Source organism: Temnothorax longispinosus, chromosome 1 (genome assembly GCF_030848805.1).
Source record: "Temnothorax longispinosus isolate EJ_2023e chromosome 1, Tlon_JGU_v1, whole genome shotgun sequence".
Lineage (NCBI taxonomy): Eukaryota > Metazoa > Arthropoda > Insecta > Hymenoptera > Formicidae > Temnothorax > Temnothorax longispinosus.
The window spans coordinates 6,577,343-6,598,070 of NC_092358.1; the positions used below are offsets into that span (position 1 = coordinate 6,577,343).

At 33.0% G+C, this 20,728-nt stretch overlaps 2 protein-coding genes and 2 pseudogenes across 2 annotated transcripts in view; 3 read left to right on the forward strand and 1 right to left on the reverse strand.

Moving 5' to 3' along the window:
* The window catches only part of LOC139809782 (uncharacterized), a 52,148-nt gene extending 44,466 nt beyond the window's left edge, over positions 1-7,682 (forward strand). The window contains exon 7 of the mRNA XM_071772984.1: positions 7,541-7,682. Coding sequence (XP_071629085.1) covers positions 7,541-7,667 — 127 coding nt within the window. The 3' untranslated portion in view covers positions 7,668-7,682. The remainder of the gene's footprint in view (positions 1-7,540) is intronic.
* Positions 1,683-17,616, reverse strand: LOC139809845 (uncharacterized; annotated as a pseudogene).
* Positions 15,053-16,954, forward strand: LOC139812722 (uncharacterized; annotated as a pseudogene).
* A 952-nt stretch (positions 17,617-18,568) lies between the features above and the next one.
* Positions 18,569-20,016, forward strand: LOC139815886 (uncharacterized). The gene is made up of 3 exons (XM_071783137.1): positions 18,569-19,483; positions 19,618-19,744; positions 19,830-20,016. The coding sequence occupies exons 1-3, from the start codon at positions 18,569-18,571 to the stop codon at positions 20,006-20,008; spliced, it is 1,221 nt and encodes a 406-aa protein (XP_071639238.1). The 3' UTR covers positions 20,009-20,016.
* The last annotated feature ends 712 nt before the right edge of the window (positions 20,017-20,728 follow it).

Sequence of the window (20,728 nt, forward strand, 5' to 3'; positions counted from 1 at the left end):
ACAGTCATTGTCAATTGCGACTCTATATATGCTTTTTACTCAATGAACACAATATGTTTGAAATTGGGTGTCCCGATTTGGGACATGCGTGTTGTCTGGGTACTTTCTTTAATTGTTCCAATATTTAATTTCCAACATATCATTCAAACATAATTAATAACGACGATATTAGCAAGCAGTTCATATTATTGAACATCATATGGGTTATTGCAGACCTCGCAGATTGAAAGTAGTAAAGCCCGTGTGCGAATGTAAATACGAAAGAAAGATTATAGAGCGAAATGAAGAAAAAACCGAATGGAAGGCGCGCCAACAAAGACTTAAGGGTTTGAAGAAGCAATCTTTTATGCACATTGCTGATCTTTGAAGACCGATGATAGAAGACAAAAAGTTTATTATATCAGATGTAAAAAGAATCCCGCGAGAAGATAAGAAAGACGACATCAAGTATTGCATATCAGGTGTGGCAAAAGATGTTTCTATGTCGTTACCTCAGCAAATAGTCGATGGCTTGAAAATGTCCACGCCGTTCCAAACACCCGTATCTAGTGAGGAAGATATTTTACGAATTGCCGCTCCGCATCGACATTGGTCGCCAACAAACATTCCACCAGGTCCATTGCCCAGGAAGGAAGATATCCTGAAAGAAGAAATGGAACGTAGAAAAAAAGCTAGAGATGAAGCATTTAAGCTGATTTATGGAGATAAGAATGACCAAACTGCATCTTATTCGACGACTCGCGATGATTCAGAAGCATTCGACGCTCAGAAATTGATAAAAAAAATCGAAAAGAAGAAAGATGACACAAAGGAAAGTCATACAAATGTAAAGAAGGAAACGTCCAAAGCGATAATGAAATTACAATCATTGAGCAAGAAGAATAGCAGCAAAATAGGATATTATAAAGGCGCATCGCATAAAGAAATTACTGGTAAAGTAGTTCGTGAAGAGAATAAATATTCCGAAGGAGCTGTTGGCGAGATCGGCCACCAGCAAAATGTATCATACAGACAAGTGATCGATAAGACAGCAGAACAGATTGATCATGGAAATCATCGAATAAACGGCGGCGGCGATAAAAAATATATAAACAATAAATCTGATCTTGTAACGATAATGAAGGTATTTTTATGGATCTTTTTAGTCTGCATGATAATTTCAAAGTATATCGATATCAATTATTTTATTTATGAATATAGTATCAACATTGATCAGATTAAATTATGTAGAATCTAAAATATATGTATATATAAAATTTTAATTGACGAGATGAGAAAATATCGAAAAAACAGGAAAAGACAAACCAATCCGGTAATATACTCACCAATACGTAGAGACATAAGAAATAATATACTTGTGGAATAAGAAATGAAAATGTGATATGCACAGCGTTGCAGTAGAAATAGAAATAGAAGTCGAAATACAAGAAATAAAAGTTACTAAATAAATTTATTAAATAAATAGGAAATTAGTTGAGATTAATAAATTGAACTATATATGTTTAATAATAAATTATTACATGGAATATATACATACACAAAGTAGTACGAAAATTTTATTATTAATGACTTATTAATAATGATTATTATTAATTTTGTAACAAACAGAACAATGGTTGAATGGTTCCTTATGCGAATTTAAAAAATTTTATTGTGCTAGTTTTTTTTTACATATTTACATGTTTACATATTTACATATTTACATATCGACATGTTTATGTATTTACTTGATGTTCGCATGATGTTGTAAAAACACTTCAGCTTGATGGATTCCCGTCTCGTAAGCTCCGTGCGTTGTTGAGTAGAACTCATCATGCGTAGCTTCGCCGGCGAACAGTATGACTGGTAAATTCTGCCATATTTGCAAAAATTTATAAATTGAACAATAATTTTAAGTCTAATTTTTCGTAACTTTGTGTTATCTTAATAATATAGCACCAAAAGTCTTGAAAATCCATCACACAAATCATTGATATTTTTTGGGACTGGAAAATAAAAGATTGAAAAAATGCGTTGTACTATGATCTTACACGGAGAAAATTTTATGTTAAATTTTACTATGCTGCCGCGTCAACTGCGGACCATCAAGACGCCCAAGTTTAAATGCTATAGTCTTGTGTAAAATTACTATGTCCATAGCATTTAATGCTACGATCATAGCATTCAATGCTATAATAATGCTATGATCGTATCACTAAATGCTATGGACATATCACTAAATGCTATGGACATAGTAATTTTACACAAGACTATAGCATTTAAACTTGGGCGTCTTGATGGTCCGCAGTTGGTGCGGCAGCATAGTAAAATTTAACATAAAATTTTCTCCGTGTACCTTTTTCCCCTTCGTGTTATTTTGCAACATTGTCGCCCAGACTGGCTCGGCTAACGTTTTAGGCGAAACGTTATCTCGCAGCTTTTCGTGATATGACTATAACCGCCTCACGTATCTATTTCTGTTCCATTTGGTTCGGACGCATTTCTTTACTGGTGAAATATTGCGACACCGCAAATAACGTGTCAATAGGTTCCTGCAATCTAGTGCAATTGTCTCCTCCGATAAATCCTCGATGATACACGCACCTCGTCCACCGACCCATACTGTAAGAGGGGCCGGATCAGTCGGCAGGATGTCAAATCCTGTGAGGTCCTTGGTCTATTCCGGCAAGGATTGATGATCGGCGTCCCTACGCCAAAGTAACTGGAAACCGTTCACGTTTTTTTGCCACCAAGGTTCGCCGAAGTCCAGGAAAATCTTATTGATAGTCTTGAATCCGAGGTCTTCAATAGCGACGGTCAGACGACTCGGTAACAGCGGCTGGAACATCTTCCGGTGGTTCTCTTTTAAATAGCCGAGCGAGCAAGTGACTATGACCGCATCGGTGAGAATTTGCGTCCCTTCGAAAGTCTTTACAATTATTGGAGAATCGTTTGAAGAGTCAACGGAGTCCCGCCAGTGAATGGTTTCCACGGGGGTGGCTAAACGCACTTTTCTCTCATTCAGATTGTCAACGAGGAGATTCGTCAAGGAACTGTAACCGGACTTGAAGAGCAAATGTTCCGGTCCACCAACGTACTGTGGAAATCATTTTTGTTTTTATACAGTGCCCCTATTTCTGAAACGTTGACTTAAAAATTGAGTTTACCTTGAACTTCCCCCAAAAAATTGCTGATAAATCGTCAAACGAGTGGCAGCAGTTATCCACCAGGAGAAACCGTACGTTCCAATAAAAAATTTCCTCCTTTATTTTCTTCTCCATCGGAGAATCGTCTCTTTCGTGTAAATAATCCTCAAACCTACTTTTCAGGATAGAACGAATATTCTCCTGCTTCTTCAGAGGCCATCGAGATTGGCAGAGATCGTCCGAAACGGTTCGCACGAAATCGTTGACTTCGTAACCAATCTCTCGTTCATGATCGTTCCATCGTCGCGCAAGAAAATTCCATCGCCGTCCGTGCATTGAATGTTCGACAGTAAATTACTATTGAGACAATACTGAGCGAACCTGCTCTTGTCACCGTGCAAAAATTGTGTTCCGCAATCTATCCAGCCACTACCCCATGGAATGGAATGAATTCTTTTTCCAACCACGTTTTGGGCTGTGAAATGACATAATCCGGAAAATGTTATCTTATTTTTATCTTTTTCTGTATTCAGATCTATTTTTTTATCTCATATAAGTTTTTATACTATTATTTATTAATAGACTAGTCAGATCAGATTGAATGAAAGATTAATTAATATTAAATTTTTCAGGAATATTATGTACGTGTACCTTCGAGGAGAAAATACTCTGTAAATCCCGCATTCTCCAGAGTTTTAGCCGCTGCCAATCCTGCGATTCCTGCGCCTACTATCACGACTCTTGTTCTTTCCATTGTTCTTGTGTTCGCGTCAATCTTTATCCGCAATACTTGGTCGAAATTATCAATCGTCAGTTAATCTAACCGATCGCACGTTCTATGTCATCCGAAGAAATTAGTCTAAATCTTACAATTAGATAAATATACACAAATATATACACATATACACGGTGTATTATTTTCCTACTAGTTTTAGTACTCTAACTTTCTATTCTATAAAAGCTACGTATAAGTAAATTGCACTATTTATTTGAAAATAGTCTCGCTGTAATAATGATCTATAACAATGACACGAATAATAAATACATACATAATAAACACAATAAATAAAATAAATAATAATAAATACGAGTAGTATTCCTCTCACTAATAACGTTATGATAAGTAGTTTATGTAAATTATATTTTCCCTTACATCAATTTACATACAATGTTAAAACTTACGTTATTATAATGTACAAAAGGTAGTTTTATACAAATGTTTACATATTTTATACAAGTGTTTACATCTTACAAACAAGTACCGTAGTTACCAATGCCTTAAATATATTCGCCTGTTGCGAATATTACAAATTGTAAAATATTTCTAGTTTCCCGTAATCCTGTTCATTATGAGGGTGTAGTTGTAGAAGATGTAGCTAGAGGTGGGCGTTTAATTGCCTAAGAAAAAGCATGCAATCAATGTAAATATAATTGCAAAAGTATTATTGTGCGAGAATTAAAGCTGATATGTTTAAAAGTAACAATAAATTAAGCAGAGAAATCTACTTCTATTAAAAAAAGTTTCATATGAAATAAAATATACGAACATTAATAAGCTAGACATAATAAAGTAATACAACACAACACGAGATCATGCAAAAATAAGCGGAAAGGATTATTAATTTATTTTGCACTAGATATGTTTCATAAACTAAATTTTACTTTACAGACCATTCTCTTTTTTTTATTCAATTTTATTAAACTGGAAAAAATCACAATTTAGTGAAAAATATACTATAACAGTTTTGATTTAAAAAAATTAAAAATTTTGTGGCAAAAAATGTTTGAAGAATCGATTTTTTCGCAATTTTTTAAAACGTATTTGATTAAGTAAAATAATAATTAATCAATATGATAAAAATGAATGCTTTAAGCGTTATTATAATATTGTATTTATTACGCTATTGATATTAAGCTTTAAATGAATTTCAATCGACATAATCTTACCTTTCAAAGTTGATTAGTCTATCTGCTTCGCGGAAACCAGTTTCCACGGCGCCGTGCACAGTGGCATAATAATGATCATGCGTAGCTTCTCCAGCGAAAAGAATTACCTAATCATGATTAATTTCGTCAATGTCAATAGTCTTTCACAATACGTCTTTTACAATACGACTTAACTTATATAATTAAGATAAAACTACATGACAGGCTAAGGCTAAAAATAGAACATATCTTGATTTTTTGACAAAATGAAGAATCAACCTAAAACGATGAAGAGACTAACTATAATGTGCGAGATAATGTGTCAAATAATGAAAAATGTTATGTTATCTTTATTTTGGGATACATACAGGTTTATTTCCACTCATAATTGGTTCGGCCAGATCTCTCGGTTTTACATCCATTTGTTCGGCAACCATGCTTTGGAAACTATTCGAGCCTCGAAAATGTTCATCGGTATACCATTTAGATCTAAAAGTTTAAAAAAAACAAGGCAATATAGTAAGGTCATAAATTAAAACGGATCTAATTATTTTTCTTTCAATCAGTTTCAATGGAAAATTAATAATAACCTTAATATTCTTGTTGGTTTCACAACATTGTAATGTTCTCCAAATGATTTATTTAACAATAAATACAATCCGTCGTATACGTCAACATCCGATAAGGTTTCCATGTGTCTCGCGTTTTTTCCACTTATATAAGTATATAAAAGATTCGGTTGATAAGCCAGAGGGGAAAACGCCCACACGTCGCAGAGCCATTCGCTACTCTAAAACAGATATTTGACGAAATGAGTAAAAGGATAGAGAAAAAATCGTCGAAATTGACTTTCAAACAAATTATTCGTTATAATCTGCAAGCTTAGATAGGCATTCGGAGACATTCTTAGATTACACTCGAATAATTGCTTACTTGACCATAGGTTTGCAAGAATTCCTCTTTAACTTTTTCTGGCCAGATAAAACCAAAGTAGCGTTTATTCTCCGGCCACCATATATGCGGAAATTCAAGGAAAATTTTGTTTGCTGTTCCAATTTTTAATCCCTACGATATGATGATGTTAATTAACATCAACATACATATAAATGCCATTTCATTTTACAGTACTGTATTGTTAATAAAACCTCTATCGCCCGTTGTTTCGTCTGCGATAAGGGTGGCACGAACATTGTAGAATGTTTCTCTTTCAGAACACCTAGAGACCCAGTGAATATTACATGCCGTGCGGAATATTCGCATTCGTCTCTGGTTGTCACCGTCACGTTCTCGCCTGAGCTATAATTGATGGTTGCCACAACTTTTCCGAACTCTATCTTTTCCATCACTGGCAAGCGTTCCTCTGCGTTCGGAATATTTGTTAATTGTTCGAAATTTTGCTAATAAAATAATCACATATGCTTGATTAGAAAAAGAGATTGCTAAAATAATTGATGAGATATGTACTAATAATTCATTATTTTATTAAACCGTATTAAAAATGTAGTAAAATGTATTACAAATATATTATACACTGAACATTAATTTATTTCTCAAATAGCGTATAATTTTAATTTCTATTTTATATATATTATTATATATTATCCGTATATAATCCTTTTTTCTTGTTTTATCAGTGAATTAATCTTCATCCTTGCAACTTAATTTTAAACTTTTTGAACATTAGTTCGTTTTAATCGAATATATATTTTAAATATTTTTGAAAGCTTCAGTATTTTGTAAAATAATGTTTCTAGTCGGATATTCAAGTGATTTCTTACCATTAACAGATCCAAAATCGTTTTATAGCCACGATCTTTCCAGATGTACGAACAATCTGTATCTTTGCATTCCCAGTGATTTGCTATAGCTTTCGGAGAAACGTCAAACCATGTGTCGCTACATTGTACAACGTTTTCCACCTTTTCACTCCAAGCTAAATAGTCAGCAACTCGAGTACGATTCATGAAAGGTTTCTTGTCAAAATCTTCATAATATCTACAACATTAATGTGTGTGATAATTAAATTAATTATCATAATGTATTACCATAATATTAATGTCACTGTTCAATTTATACCTATACACAATATATTATTTTAAATGTTAAATAAATGTGAAATAAATTGCAAATATTTAAAATATCTTTCCTTTTATCTTTATTTCTGAATCAATGTACACACTACAAGATAATCAGCAGAAGAAGGTTGCTCGACTAATTTATATATTCGTGAAATTTAACAAAATATTTGAAATACATATATTCCTTGTTGAGATACGAATACGTAAGAAATCAATGCTGCAACAATTGTGTGAGGTACATATAAATTGATGAGTCTCTGACAGCAAATTAGTATAGGTATAACAAATATTCGATAAATCTTTGATAAGCGTTTATGATATATCGCTTATGTTTGTTTACAATTAATGTGAAAGCACACAGAATATGTATGACAAATGCCTTTGTTAATTTGTTTTTGTTTCTGTTATTAGATGTATTGTGCCTGATAAAGATGTTTATACGATTGTGCAAGCAAGTCTGCATCCCACGTTGCAAGCGTGGTTTCGTGAAAGTGATATTGACGATTTCGTGAACAATGTTTTTTTTTATAAAATTTGATATGAAAACCGTGAGTGTTTGGATGAAAATAAAAATTGCAGCTACTTTTAATGGCTCATATCTTTTTACAAAACCTTCTATAATCTCTATAATACCTGATATCTATAAAATCTATAATATTGATTATTTTTTTTGTATAGGTATAATATTAATATTGTGTTTTAATTGTATTTGGAGTAAAAACTTTATAGGCTTATAAAGTACAAGAATTTCATGAACGGCTATTATAAATTCAAATTTTTGCCAGATCTTTTTGCAGCCTATTTCTCTTATGTTAACAAAATAAACGAACATGTTGCTCATGCTTTAACTTATTTCCCAAATGATTTGTATTGCAGTTATTTAAATACATATCCTTCCTGGACAAAAACACAAGTACTCACTTCCTTATTAAGTAGTCTCCATAAGATCCTGTTACCTCTTTGTGATCCACTTTTATTTTATGCATCAGATCCATCAGACTATTCCAATAAATACTCATAGCTTTGCAACTTTCTCCCATGGGCATTATTTTATTATTAACAGTGGCAAATTCACTTGGCTTATTGAAATCGAGCAAATCTGACTCTGAAATCAGCAAATTATATTTGGAGGCAAGATCAAACACCACGTTTTTAGCTCCAAAGACCCAATGAGCGCCGAGATCCACCACATTCGCACCTGGAAATATTAAAGTACTCAGACTCCAAATTTTCTTAAATATCAAAAGTTAAAGAATTTCAAAATTGAAACTATCTTGATATCAAAGACAACGTGCAGAGCTAAACTGATTCAAAATCAATTAGGAAGATTATTATTTACCAAAGTCTTTGGTATTTATTCTGCCACCGATTCTATCTTTGGCCTCTAGTATCACAAAATTGCTCATTCCTCTCTTCAACAGCCTGGAGGCAGCCGCAATGCCAGATGCCCCAGCTCCAACAATCACAATTTTTGTCTCCTTCGGCATATCGCAACCCCCTGACGATTGCGCTGAACCCAACAGATTTGCTGCACTGTTGAAGAAATGTCTGGGTATTGTCAGGAACAAACGTGAATAATGATCTTAAATGAACTTGATTTGGCTCAAGCAAATAACGTATTGGATTAGTCAAATCACTGGTCAAATCATTATAATTAGGAAATTGTTTCTTTATTCGGTTTTTACTGTAATATGCATTATTGTGTGAAACGAATACAAAGCGGTGATAAAATTCAAACGAAATCAAACATAGCATTGCGATTGAGGACAACCGTGGTTGAATCGATTATGTATCGGTCACAATTGGACATAGATATTGGTCACAATTCTATGTCGGTACCGACCATTTGTGCATCGATCACAATTGTATATTTAATCTCGATTGTCCTCAATCGCAATACTATACTGCTTTGATTCCGTTTGAACATCACCACTTTGTATTTGCTAGTTCACTATGCATATTACAGTAAATATCGAGTGAAGATGCAGTTTCTTGTTCTATTTAAATACAGTATATCTTTCACGTCTTTCACATAGTACATCTGCCATATGTGTTCCACATAGTTTAGTACAGAGTCAGGTAATGGTTTAGGGTTTAGGTTTAGGAAATTATGCTTACAGCATGAATTCTGCTTACTTAACTGAACCGGTAACGTTGACTACTTTTTTTTTAAGCTGTATTTTCTTTTTTTTTTTTAACATTAGTTACAATAACCCGGACAGTCAAATCTGTCGAGAACAGATTTTGAAAGTGTCTGCTGCAAATTGTCGATAGAATATCAGCAGAAATGTAAAAGATACTATTAATAGAACAGTAGCAGATTGACTGCAGAAACAGCTCATCCGCTCAAGATCCGTTATTTTGTGACTATTTAAATGATGCAGTTTATTTAAATGTTTATGAAATGACGAATTTTCTTCGGTTTTTGTCTACAATCTGTTGTCAGATTATAACTGGCAGACTCTGCCAGCACAAGGCACAAAGTTTAATGCGGACAGAGATGACACCGGATCTTTGTGATATCTATAAACAAATCTATTGCCAATCTCTTGTCATACTGGCGTGAAGTTTACTATTGCACTGTATGGGGTCCTCTTATCGTTAAGTATATAGGCCGCCGTGGAGTTTTAGCCGGTAAGAGTCCGGCACTATATCCTCAGCTTCTCACCCAGAAGCTGGGGGCGTCCATGAGAATTTCCCACGTAAAAAAAAGCTACCTCTTTAGAAGTAATGCTCACGCGGTTACTGCAAAGTGGATCAGGGGACCTATTATGGACTTGTTCGGAATGGATTCCGATCGGAATTATTCCGTTTTCCCTAGAAAAGACAATAGAAATCTAGGAAATAACTGAACAATTCCGATCGGAATACATTCCGAAGAAGTCCATAATAGGAGTTTAATCTTGAAGTAGAAAAAAATGAAGCAAGAATTAAGGAAAGAGAAGTTTATCAAAAGATGATCAAGAAAGAACAGAAGAAACGGCTATGTAAAGAGGATAAACGGAAGACACAGATGAAAGAATAAACGGAAGACACAGATGAAAGAAATATTGAAGATGGAAATTGAGGTGGATAAATTAGAGAAACTTTGTCCAGGAAGAAGACAGAGGGAATAACGACGAAGGAAGAAGAATCGTAGCAAAATGTTGTTAAAAACAGAATCAAGAAAAATTTTTCAAGGAGGTATCGCGATAGAGTGGACAATCCAACGATATAAGACTGAAAAAAGAAAATAAAATAAGAAAAAGAGAGAAGTTTATCAAAGGAGGATCGACGAAGAGGAGAAGAAACGTTGCATTTTTGGATATGTCAATCAAAATGGTCACATTTTTAAGAGTTCCGTTGAAAGTCATCGGATTTTTCGAAATAAAATACTATTCTCTGAAATATGAAGCAAATTATAGATCGTCTAAAGTTGGTCATGCTTATAACAAAATAAAGTTGAAATGTAACTCTGAATTTATCCAAACTTCATTCGCTCAGATACAACCTATTAAATTTTAGTCATGTTATTTATAACCACCAAATTGACAAGTATTAATTACAAAAAATTAACTTAATTAAGAAATATATTTAATCAAAGAGGATCAATTCAGTTCTACTTCAAATATGTCTAAAATTTCTTTAAAGGCTTCTAGCACGGGACTGTCGTTTCAACGCACTAAGTAAGCATCCAATGCCGCTAGATTAAAACAAATTATTAATTACATATAGAGTCACATTAACAGCATATTTTATATAATTTTAATTTTGTTATCTTTTTCTCTTAATTATGCGTATACAGTCACATTAATAGAATTTTATGTATAATTTTAAGATTATTATCTTTGTATCCTTTAAACTGTATAGATATTTTCTTTTCCATATATATAATTACTGTTATATAATTCGCATTAACTCTGTCAGCATCGAACGAATAATCTTCATATCTTTACATCTATATAGCCTGCCGACAGCTAGAAGGAAAAATAATTATTTATCGGATACAATTTTTCGAGAAAAATGGCCGAAGAAAGATTCGAGGTTGAAGCCGTTCGGGTTTTGCTGTTCTTGGGATCATTTCGACCCTCTCTCGCGATACGATCAACGAATGCCACCCTACAAGTCTTCACTAATGGCAATCACTTCCGTGCACGAATGTCCGGTGACTAAAATGCAAATGAAATTTTCCACGTCCCGACTTTCCCGGGAGAAGAAGAAACCCGCAAAAATAAGGACGTCGAACGCAGGGGATCAGCAACGACGATCAAAGAATAGCAGATTAAATTATTCCGAGATCAGTAGAAACAATCGCTATATAAGGCACTTTTTAGAGGATGAAGTTGCAGTGGCAAAGGATATCTTCTGGGCAGAAAAGAAAAGAATTTACAAGGAGGCGACCAAGAAGGCGATAAAAATGGGAAAGAAGAAACGTGAGCCTTCTTCATTAAGCCTCGAGAACAAAACTGTTGTCGAGTAGTAAAAAGATCTTTTTTTTATTAAATGCATTTCGTATATATTATTTATTCATCTCGAATGTTATGTCGTCCAACAGCAAAAACACAAGATTAAAAATTGGATCCTTTAAATAAAAAAAATTATTTTATCACTGTAATGCTAATAAGATCGATATTTAAAAAAGCGACATAGGTGAAATATGATTATTTTATTTTATTTTGCATTTATTATTTTATACAATCATTTTATTACTGAGTGGAGTAATATATCAAAGTCTGCGTTCGTTTATTCACATTGGGAGCTATTGGGAATAAACGAACGCAGGCATTATCTTTCTTATATGCGGCTGTTTGAGCATAGTGTTGATAACAGCAAAATTCAATCAACATAATTATCAACACGTCATTACGCGCCAAAGTGCGTAATGTCATTATGTTTGCGATAAAATCTTGCATCTTTTATATCTTATACCCTTATAGAAATTTAATACTGTAAGTGATTTTTTGGCTAGTGATTAATCATTTAAAAGCACTATTAAAAGCACTATTAACAGTGCTTTTAATAGTGCTTTTAAGTGATTAATTACTAGTCAAAAAATCATTTACAGTATTAAATTTCTATAAGGGTATTGTTACTTGTTTATACATATATCAGCATCAAAACATATTTACTTTGCATGTAAACTGTTCATATCTCTCTCAATTTTATTATGTGATCATTTGCATATGCATTTGCAAGGAAAGTTTATATGCAAATTGCAAACATTTTTATTCTACGTATGTACGGTTAAATGATAAATGTGATGGAAGAACAATACGAAAGAAGAAAGTTTAAAGAATTATAGCTGTTTGAGAATAGAAGATAGTTGAAAAAAAAGGAAAAATACAGTTTAAGAAGGATTTAATAGATGTTATTAACGTTTAATTTGTAATCGCATATCTTAAATTAATACATTAATATTTGTAATATTATTTTCTTTTTCTATAGGCGACAAATTATTCCCAAAGCTGAAGACAGGTCCACGATGGTACCAAGATTTTTCCCCGGATCAAGTATGATGTAAAAAATAAACGATCTCAAACTGCGATTCTATTTCGACAAATAAAAGTTTAATAAAAATGTGATGGAAAATGACTCTTTCTAAGATAGCAAAATTACTCTCATTAAATGAAATATTGTCTCTTGATCTTGATTTTCAAGAGATCTCTAACTGAAATAAAATTGTAGTTACATGATGCTCTATATACTTTAAAATTAAGTTGTATAAATTCGTAGATGAGGAATTTAATGACACTGGAAAATGTAATGCGCACTGATTACGAAGAGACAAAGGCAACTGGCACGCAAACGACACTGATAGCTATCGGCGTCATTTCAACGTTCTTCAAATTAAAGCCGAGCACTATAAAAGAGTTGCACAAAGCGTGCAACTTAAATAGCGTTGATTTTCTGCGAGAAATTTACCGAATCTTAACGGGAAGTGATTTCGGCGAGGAGGGATATAGTATATCTCATTATTTATCTTAGAATAAAACTAACATAATTAATAGAGCTATTTTTATAAGACTTTCTTTAACAAAATCATTTATAATAATTATACAAGAAAATTATTTAACTCACAGAGAAAGTTTACGATTGTAACGAGAGGATAATATTATCGGCCATTGCATTTTTAACGCTGCCAGAGACAGTGAAGGAATTACATAGGAGATTGCCAGCAATAACTATGCCAAGATTGCCACCAAAACGTAATTTTACAACATTGAAAAACATTATTAAAATATTTAATTTACTATCTTTAGATATTTATATAATATCATAATTATTACACAATTACCGTTATTATCTAAAAATTATTTATTATTAAAAATAAATAGATATTATTCGTTTAGCTGTAATACATATTTTAGCAAAACTAATAACATGTCTGGCGAGGCGAAAAAGTAGCTGTCCTTATAAGGAAGAATTATTTACACGTCCTGATTGGGCCGGTTATCGAAATGCTTTGCGGAAATGGCGAAAACAATGTAAACTAACTGCAATTCCGAAAATAATCTTGCCATTAAACAAATATGGCCAGTTTTTTATTAATGATAGATCAGAGATTAAAAAGCAGAAAAAAGATATTTCCACTGAGCATCTTGAAGAAATTAGTATGAAGGAATTACAAAAAATTTCCTCAACTACGTACGATCAGAAAGGTAAAAATAGATGAATTAAATACAGAATATGTAGTAGACTTTTAAACATAGCGATTAGTTGGTGTATTTTAACAGCATAATAAGTAAATATAAATTAATTAAAGTATCAATTCATAAATAAATGTAATAAATATTGTTCAACATATAAACTTCAAAGATTCCTCAAGAGAACAAAGTGTGGAAACGGTAAAATCAGCAACTTTTAACATTTTTCGAACGCCAGACGATGGCAAAAAATTTAGTTCTACGACTAGGAATCTTAGAGAAAAATCAGGAACCATGGAATATAAAATTTACGGTATAAATTATTGCAATTTTATTGCTTTTTTAAAATTGAAAATAGAAAATTCATATAACAAAAGATATATTAATATCTATATAAGCATTAAAAATGAAACTTTAAATGTTCGATAAACTTTAGGCCCGCCGAAACCGCCAGGAGCGGGCCAAAAATCCTGGCTAAGAAAGAAGGACGCTCATTACATGATAACTGGCGTATCCAAGGATTCACATGATTACCCTGTAACTTATGAAATCACGGGCGTGGCCAATGTGACACCAAGCAACAGCGACGAGAAATTCTTCGCAGTGTTGAAACTCGACCAATTTAAAAAGGTTTTTCCCAGTGGCAGAGAAAATCTGTCAATAAATTGGCAAGAATGGCTGCAAAACGCTGATGAAGACTATAAACAGTTGGAGGAAGAAGCTGATGAGTTAGTAAAAAATGTACAGACAACTATAAAATCGGCATTTCCTGGCCCCGTTTGCGATAGTTGCTGTTCATGTCGACAGACAAGAAAGTTTGATGAAAAATTGCAACAAAGCGAGATTGGCGAGACGTTGATTAATGCAGAGCAGAATGGAGAGAAAAATACGTGAGAGATTATTATAAAGGCTAGATTTAGATAGTGTTTTAGATTAAATAACTTAATTAAATAGATGTTTAAATTATAATGGTTATTATATAATTTGACGTTTACAACCAATTGAATAAATTATAACTCTATTAGCAATTTTAATATTAATTTTGAAATTTTTGAAAATATGAATGTTTACACCTTTGAATACTGATACCCTTCGATTCTAATTCTGGAGTTTTAGATTTTGAAATCTGTAAAACTTTGGTGACTTTTAAGATCTAATACTAATTTAAGATTTAATTTTTAATCTTATAATTCTCTCTTTCCAAAATTTAAAAAGTTAAACTCAAAAAGTAGAACTCAAAAAATTAAAGTTTTAAAAATGAAATGACATGAAATAAAATACAAGGACGTTGTTTGCGATAGACACATCGCAGATTCGATGGCAATGCAATCCTCCGGGCAGAGTGCAACAGGATCACCAATTAACGAGGAGGATGAGATTAAAACAAACATCATTATCAGTGGCGTTACCAAAGAGGCTGGGCAAACTCAATACTATATATCGGGTATTCAGAAGGACAAAATACCACGAACGCCTGAACCTCCGATACCTCAACCCGTCAGGAACGTTCCACCTTGTTCGTGTGCTATTCAGCAAATGACTGATAAGAACATAAATTTGTCTGCGAGCAAGGACGACATTCCTTGGACGAAGGAAGAAGGATTGTGTCCCGGAAAAAAATACAGACCAGATGAGCTGGGTGCATATTCTTGCAAGACATATCCTAAAGATAAATTCTGCAGGTACAATCCTTTCATGAACGAAATAATAAAGATGGAGAGGAGAAAAATAGAAAAACAAGGAGAAGAAAAAGAAGTAAAAGAAAAGACTGCGTTTATTGAAGCAAAGGAAGAGACTCAAGTTTTAAGAAAGGATGTTACGGAAAGAAAAAAGGATAAATTCATTCCTGACCCTGATTATCCTGGTTACGACGATCCCTGGAACATATCGCGAACTGCGCCCAAGGCAAAAATAACGAAAACAGACTATGAAACAACTTTGAAGTTGACACCTCCAGCATGGCCGACAACTTCTTTGCCATTAAAAACGCAAGAAAGACAAAATGACGTCTCTTCCTCGAAAGAAGTGCAGAAAATTAAAAATATTGCACAACATAAGGAAATTAATAAAAAAACTTATAAAATCTTTTCAAAATCATCAAAGAAAATAAAAAAAGAAATGAAAGATATGAAGAAAAAAGAACCGATATCATTAAAAAAGATTGCAATTAATAAAAGAGGTACAAAATTGTCAAGCAAAGTTTCTGATTTGATGACAATATTCAAAACGGGAAAGAAGCAACAAACAAAGTCGTCATTACCTAACAATCCAACTAAGCAATCTAACAAAATTAATAAGGTGACCAAACACAGCTTAAGGAAGAAAAAGAAAAATATAATAAATGAAGCTGAGGAAATCGATAATCGCAAGCGAGAAATGGCAAAATTAAAGAATATGTTTAAGTCTTTCGCGGGAATTTTAAATGACATCCAACCGGCAATTCTCCCAGGAGAGTTGTCGGCAATTAATCAACGTAATCCAGAAGAGAAAATCGAAGAAATAGTCGATTCGTCAGCTGCCGACGACGAAGAAGAGAACCAAAGAATCAAAAAGGGACCTTGCGGTTGGAGAACGAAGTCGGAGCAGGAACTTCCGGCGAAGAAGACTCTGGCCTATCTCTGCGAACCGGATTATCCTTTGGAGACGATGGCGGTTCGTCCTGGAGGACGACCGTGCCAATGTAGAGAGAACAGAAATAAGAAAAAGATTCTTATGTATAATGTAGGCGGTTTGATGGAAAGGAAAATAGGTGGGAGAAAAGCTAGAAGAATGAGATTGGAGGAAAGAAAACAGAATTATTGACGGTGTTCTTTATGTCACGCCACCCGTTAGTCCCCGAAGAAGTGATGAATACGTTCCAGAATATGATCTTCTCGAATCGCCGTATGACATGTGTGTTAGCGAAGCTACGGATAAAACATTGAAGCTGATAGAAAAGTATTCCGGACCCAAAAGCTTGGTAGAAAAGATACGGAGAAAACCAAAATTATGCAATTGTAACAACGCCGTCACAAAAAAAGATCTTATTAATCAGCAGCGAAACCTTGAAGAGACTCGAGAGAAATTAATGGAATCCAAATCACCAGAGGAAAGATGGAAGATAGCGTTGAAGGATGCAACATTGATGGATTATTTTACGCAGCGCGACAATAACGCTCCTTGCTGGACGTCTTGCAAAAAATTGCTCGTAGTGCCAGGTTAGTAAGAAAAAAGATTAGCCTAACGAAATTGTAATTATTAAAGTCAAAATTTTGTTATATCAATCATTTAGTAAATTCAAATTTGCAATATTAAGTTTTCAATAATTAATAAGTTTATTTTAATAAGATACTAATTTAATATTCAATTAAATATCAAAGGCTCAGTAAATTATTAAATTAACTAAAGAAAGTAAGAAGCATAGAGCCGCGCAACTGGGTATTAACATTGAAAACATTGTATTTATGATAAAATTAAAACTACATACATATACGTTTTGGTCTGTTGTCGGTTAGATAAGATGTTACATCATCTTTAGTGTAAGAATAATGTCGAATGTTAAAAACTAACGGTAAAGTACGTATAAACTAAAAGATGATATAGTTCATAGTTCGCATAAACTCGCAACGTTATAATTACGTAAGCGCTAAATACTTCGGTGTTGAGAAGTTGAAAAGTCACACTTAAAAATTTTAATATGCTAGTATGCAAAGTTAAAGATTAGGTAAGAGATAAAAAGTAAAAATTAATTATGGATACATACATCAACGTTGTGAAGAGAAAGCTTGTGATTTCCTTATGGCAAATCATGTTGTAAGGCTGCAGTACAAATCGGTCGGATAGACGTCGGACTAATAGATACGGGAGAACATGTTCGTATATATAAAACAGTCATGAAAAGAGGGGAATAAGTGAGGATGAATGGGGAATAAATGAAGCTAATAGGATGGAAACAGATTCAAGGCCGGAAGGTTATCCTAGCGGATAAACATTCGGTACTATCATTCTATACGTTTAATGCAGCGGGCCCTTAATGTGTACCATCTCTCAGATATTATTATTTTTGAATAGGAAGAGTCAGAGAACATCAATCTGACATTAATTCAAAGTCTTGTTCCCCGTCTGTTATTTCCTGCCATCGCTTACAAACTAATCACGACTTTGATTACGTCCAAATTTTAGACAAAGAAACCTTCCTATTTAAAAAGAATAATATTCGATCTTTGATGTACGCATTCAGATTTAAATTTTATTTTTTATCTCTTAATTTTTTATCATACAAACTAGCATTTGAATTTTTATACAATTACAATGTGACTTTTCGACTTCCCGACACCCGAAGTATTTAGCGCTTACGTAATTAACGTTGTAAGTTTATCCGAACTAGCCGTTTTTATCTTTCAGTTTATATTTTACCGTTAATTTTTAACCTTTGATGATAAAATCAAAATTACATACATACGTTTCGATCTATTATAAAACCATCTTCAGTGTAAAAATAATATCAAAATTTAAAAATTAACAGTAAAATAGAAACTAAAAGATAAAACCGGTTTTTACACTAAAGGTGGTCTGATAATAGACCGAAACGTATTTTAATTTAATCATAAATTATACATATATGTTTTTAACGTTAACACTCATTGTCAATTGCGACTCTATATAGCTTTTTACTCAGTGAACACAATATGTTTGAAATCGGGTGTCCCGATTTGGGACATGCGTGTTGTCTGGGTACTTTCTTTAATTGTTCCAATATTTAATTTCCAACATATCATTCAAACATAATTAATAACGACGATATTAGCAAGCAGACTTTCATATTATTTAACATCATATGGATTATTGCAGACCTCGCAGATTGAAAGTAGTAAAGCCCGTGTGCGAATGTAAATACGAAAGAAAGATTATAGAGCGAAATGAAGAAAAAACCGAATGGAAGGCGCGCCAACAAAGACTGAAGGCTTTGAAGAAGCAATCTTTTATGCACATTGCTGATCTTTCAAGACCGATGATAGAAGACAAAAAGTTTATTATATCAGATGTAAAAAGAATCCCGCGAGAAGATAAGAAAGACGACATCAAGTATTGCATATCAGGTGTGGCAGAAGATGTTTCTATGTCGTCACCTCAGAAAATAGTCGATGGCTTGAAAATGTCCACACCGTTCCAAACACCCGTATCTAGTGAGGAAGATATTTTACGAATTGCCGCTCCGCATCGACATTGGTCGCTAACAAACATTCCACCAGGTCCATTGCCCAGGAAGGAAGATATCCTGAAAGAGGAAATGGAACGTAGAAAAAAAGCTAGAGATGAAGCATTTAAGCTGATTTACGGAGATAAGAATGAGCAAACTACATCTTATTCGACGACTTGCGATGATCCAGAAGCATTCGACGCTCAGAAATTAATAAAAAAAATCGAAAAGAAAAAAGATGACACGAAGGAAAGTCATACAAATGTAAAGAAGGAAACGTCCAAAGCGATAATGAAATTACAATCATTGAGCAAGAAGAATAGCAGCAAAGTAGGATATTATAAAGGCGCATCGCATAAAGAAATTACTGGTAAAGTAGTTCGTGAAGAGAATAAATATTCCGAAAGAGCTGTTGGCGAGATCGGCCATCAGCAAAATGTATCATACAGACAAGTGATCGATAAGACAGCAGAACAGATTGATCATCGAATAAACGGCGGCGGCGATAAAAAATATATAAATAATAAATCCGATCTTGTAACGATAATGAAGGTATTTTTATGAATCTTTTAGTCTGCATGATAATTTCAAAGTATATCAATATCAATTATTTTATTTACGAATGTAGTATCAACATTGATCAGATTAAATTATCTAGAATCTAAAATGTATATATAAAATTTCAGGTCGAATTAAAGAAAATGGCTGCAGAAGGTTATGCATTCGCCAAATTGCCGAAATGTTATCTAATGCCGCAGCTTCAAGATTGGCTCATGTACAGGGAGGGTGTTGTTTTCTCGGAAACGGACAAAAGTACTTTTTAGTGGCGACGAATTAAAACGTCGTTTTTTTTTTTCTAATTGTTCTACAATTATTTATTTTTTACCTGCTTTCCTAGAAAATTTGATGCAAGCGACCCGTACCACTTGGGAATTAATAAACTTGCAAAAGATGGAGATCGAGAAACCATCATTGCACATGACAAAACATCAACTGAAGAGACTGACTTATGATCAAGTTGACAGGATAAGGAGAAAGGTCAATTATCATTTTCATTATCTGCGAATTTTTATATAAAAGTCATATATGTATATATATTATATTATATATATATATATATATATATATATATATATATATATTATATTATATTATTATATTATACATATTATATATATACTTTACATGAGTTGACAGGATAAGGAGAAAGGTCAATTATCATTTTCATTATCTGCGAATTTTTATATAAAAGTCATATATGTATATATATTATATTATATATATATATATATATTATATTATATTATTATATTATACATATTATATATATACTTTACATGATGATATTCATTTGTTCTTTTTTTTTTCAAATTTCGTTTCCTTTCTCTATTTTTCATAATTGTTTTTTACTTCGATATCAATTTCTTAAATTATTTTAAGTTCTAAACTAATTATTTATTTTTTAATTAAAACAAATTTATTATTACTTGTGTTTCGAACAGATTGAAAAGATCAGAGAGACATATCACAGCGAAGTGCGTAAATCGCGCGTTTCTTACGCCCGTATGATGTGGAGTACCATGGAACATGGAAAATTTCCTTCCGCGTCATTCAAAAGAACTTTCTTTACATATATGGCTAGCAAAGAAGCCGATGGACACGTTTATAGACCATGGTTGCCTTCCGAAGCACGCGAACGAGATTTCAATTTTTGTTGCTACTAGTAATTGTTGATTGGAATTTTACACAGTTATGTTTACACATAATAGTTTAATTAAACATATAATTAATAATACT

Excerpts from the sequence above, each read along its gene's own strand:
- LOC139815886 (XM_071783137.1), top strand. The coding sequence starts at position 18,569 with ATGGATTATTGCAGACCTCGCAGATTGAAAGTAGTAAAGCCCGTGTGC. Across the intron at positions 19,484-19,617 it reads ATCTTGTAACGATAATGAAG|GTCGAATTAAAGAAAATGGC; the intron begins GTATTTTTATGA and ends ATAAAATTTCAG. Across the intron at positions 19,745-19,829 it reads TTTCTCGGAAACGGACAAAA|AAAATTTGATGCAAGCGACC; the intron begins GTACTTTTTAGT and ends CTGCTTTCCTAG.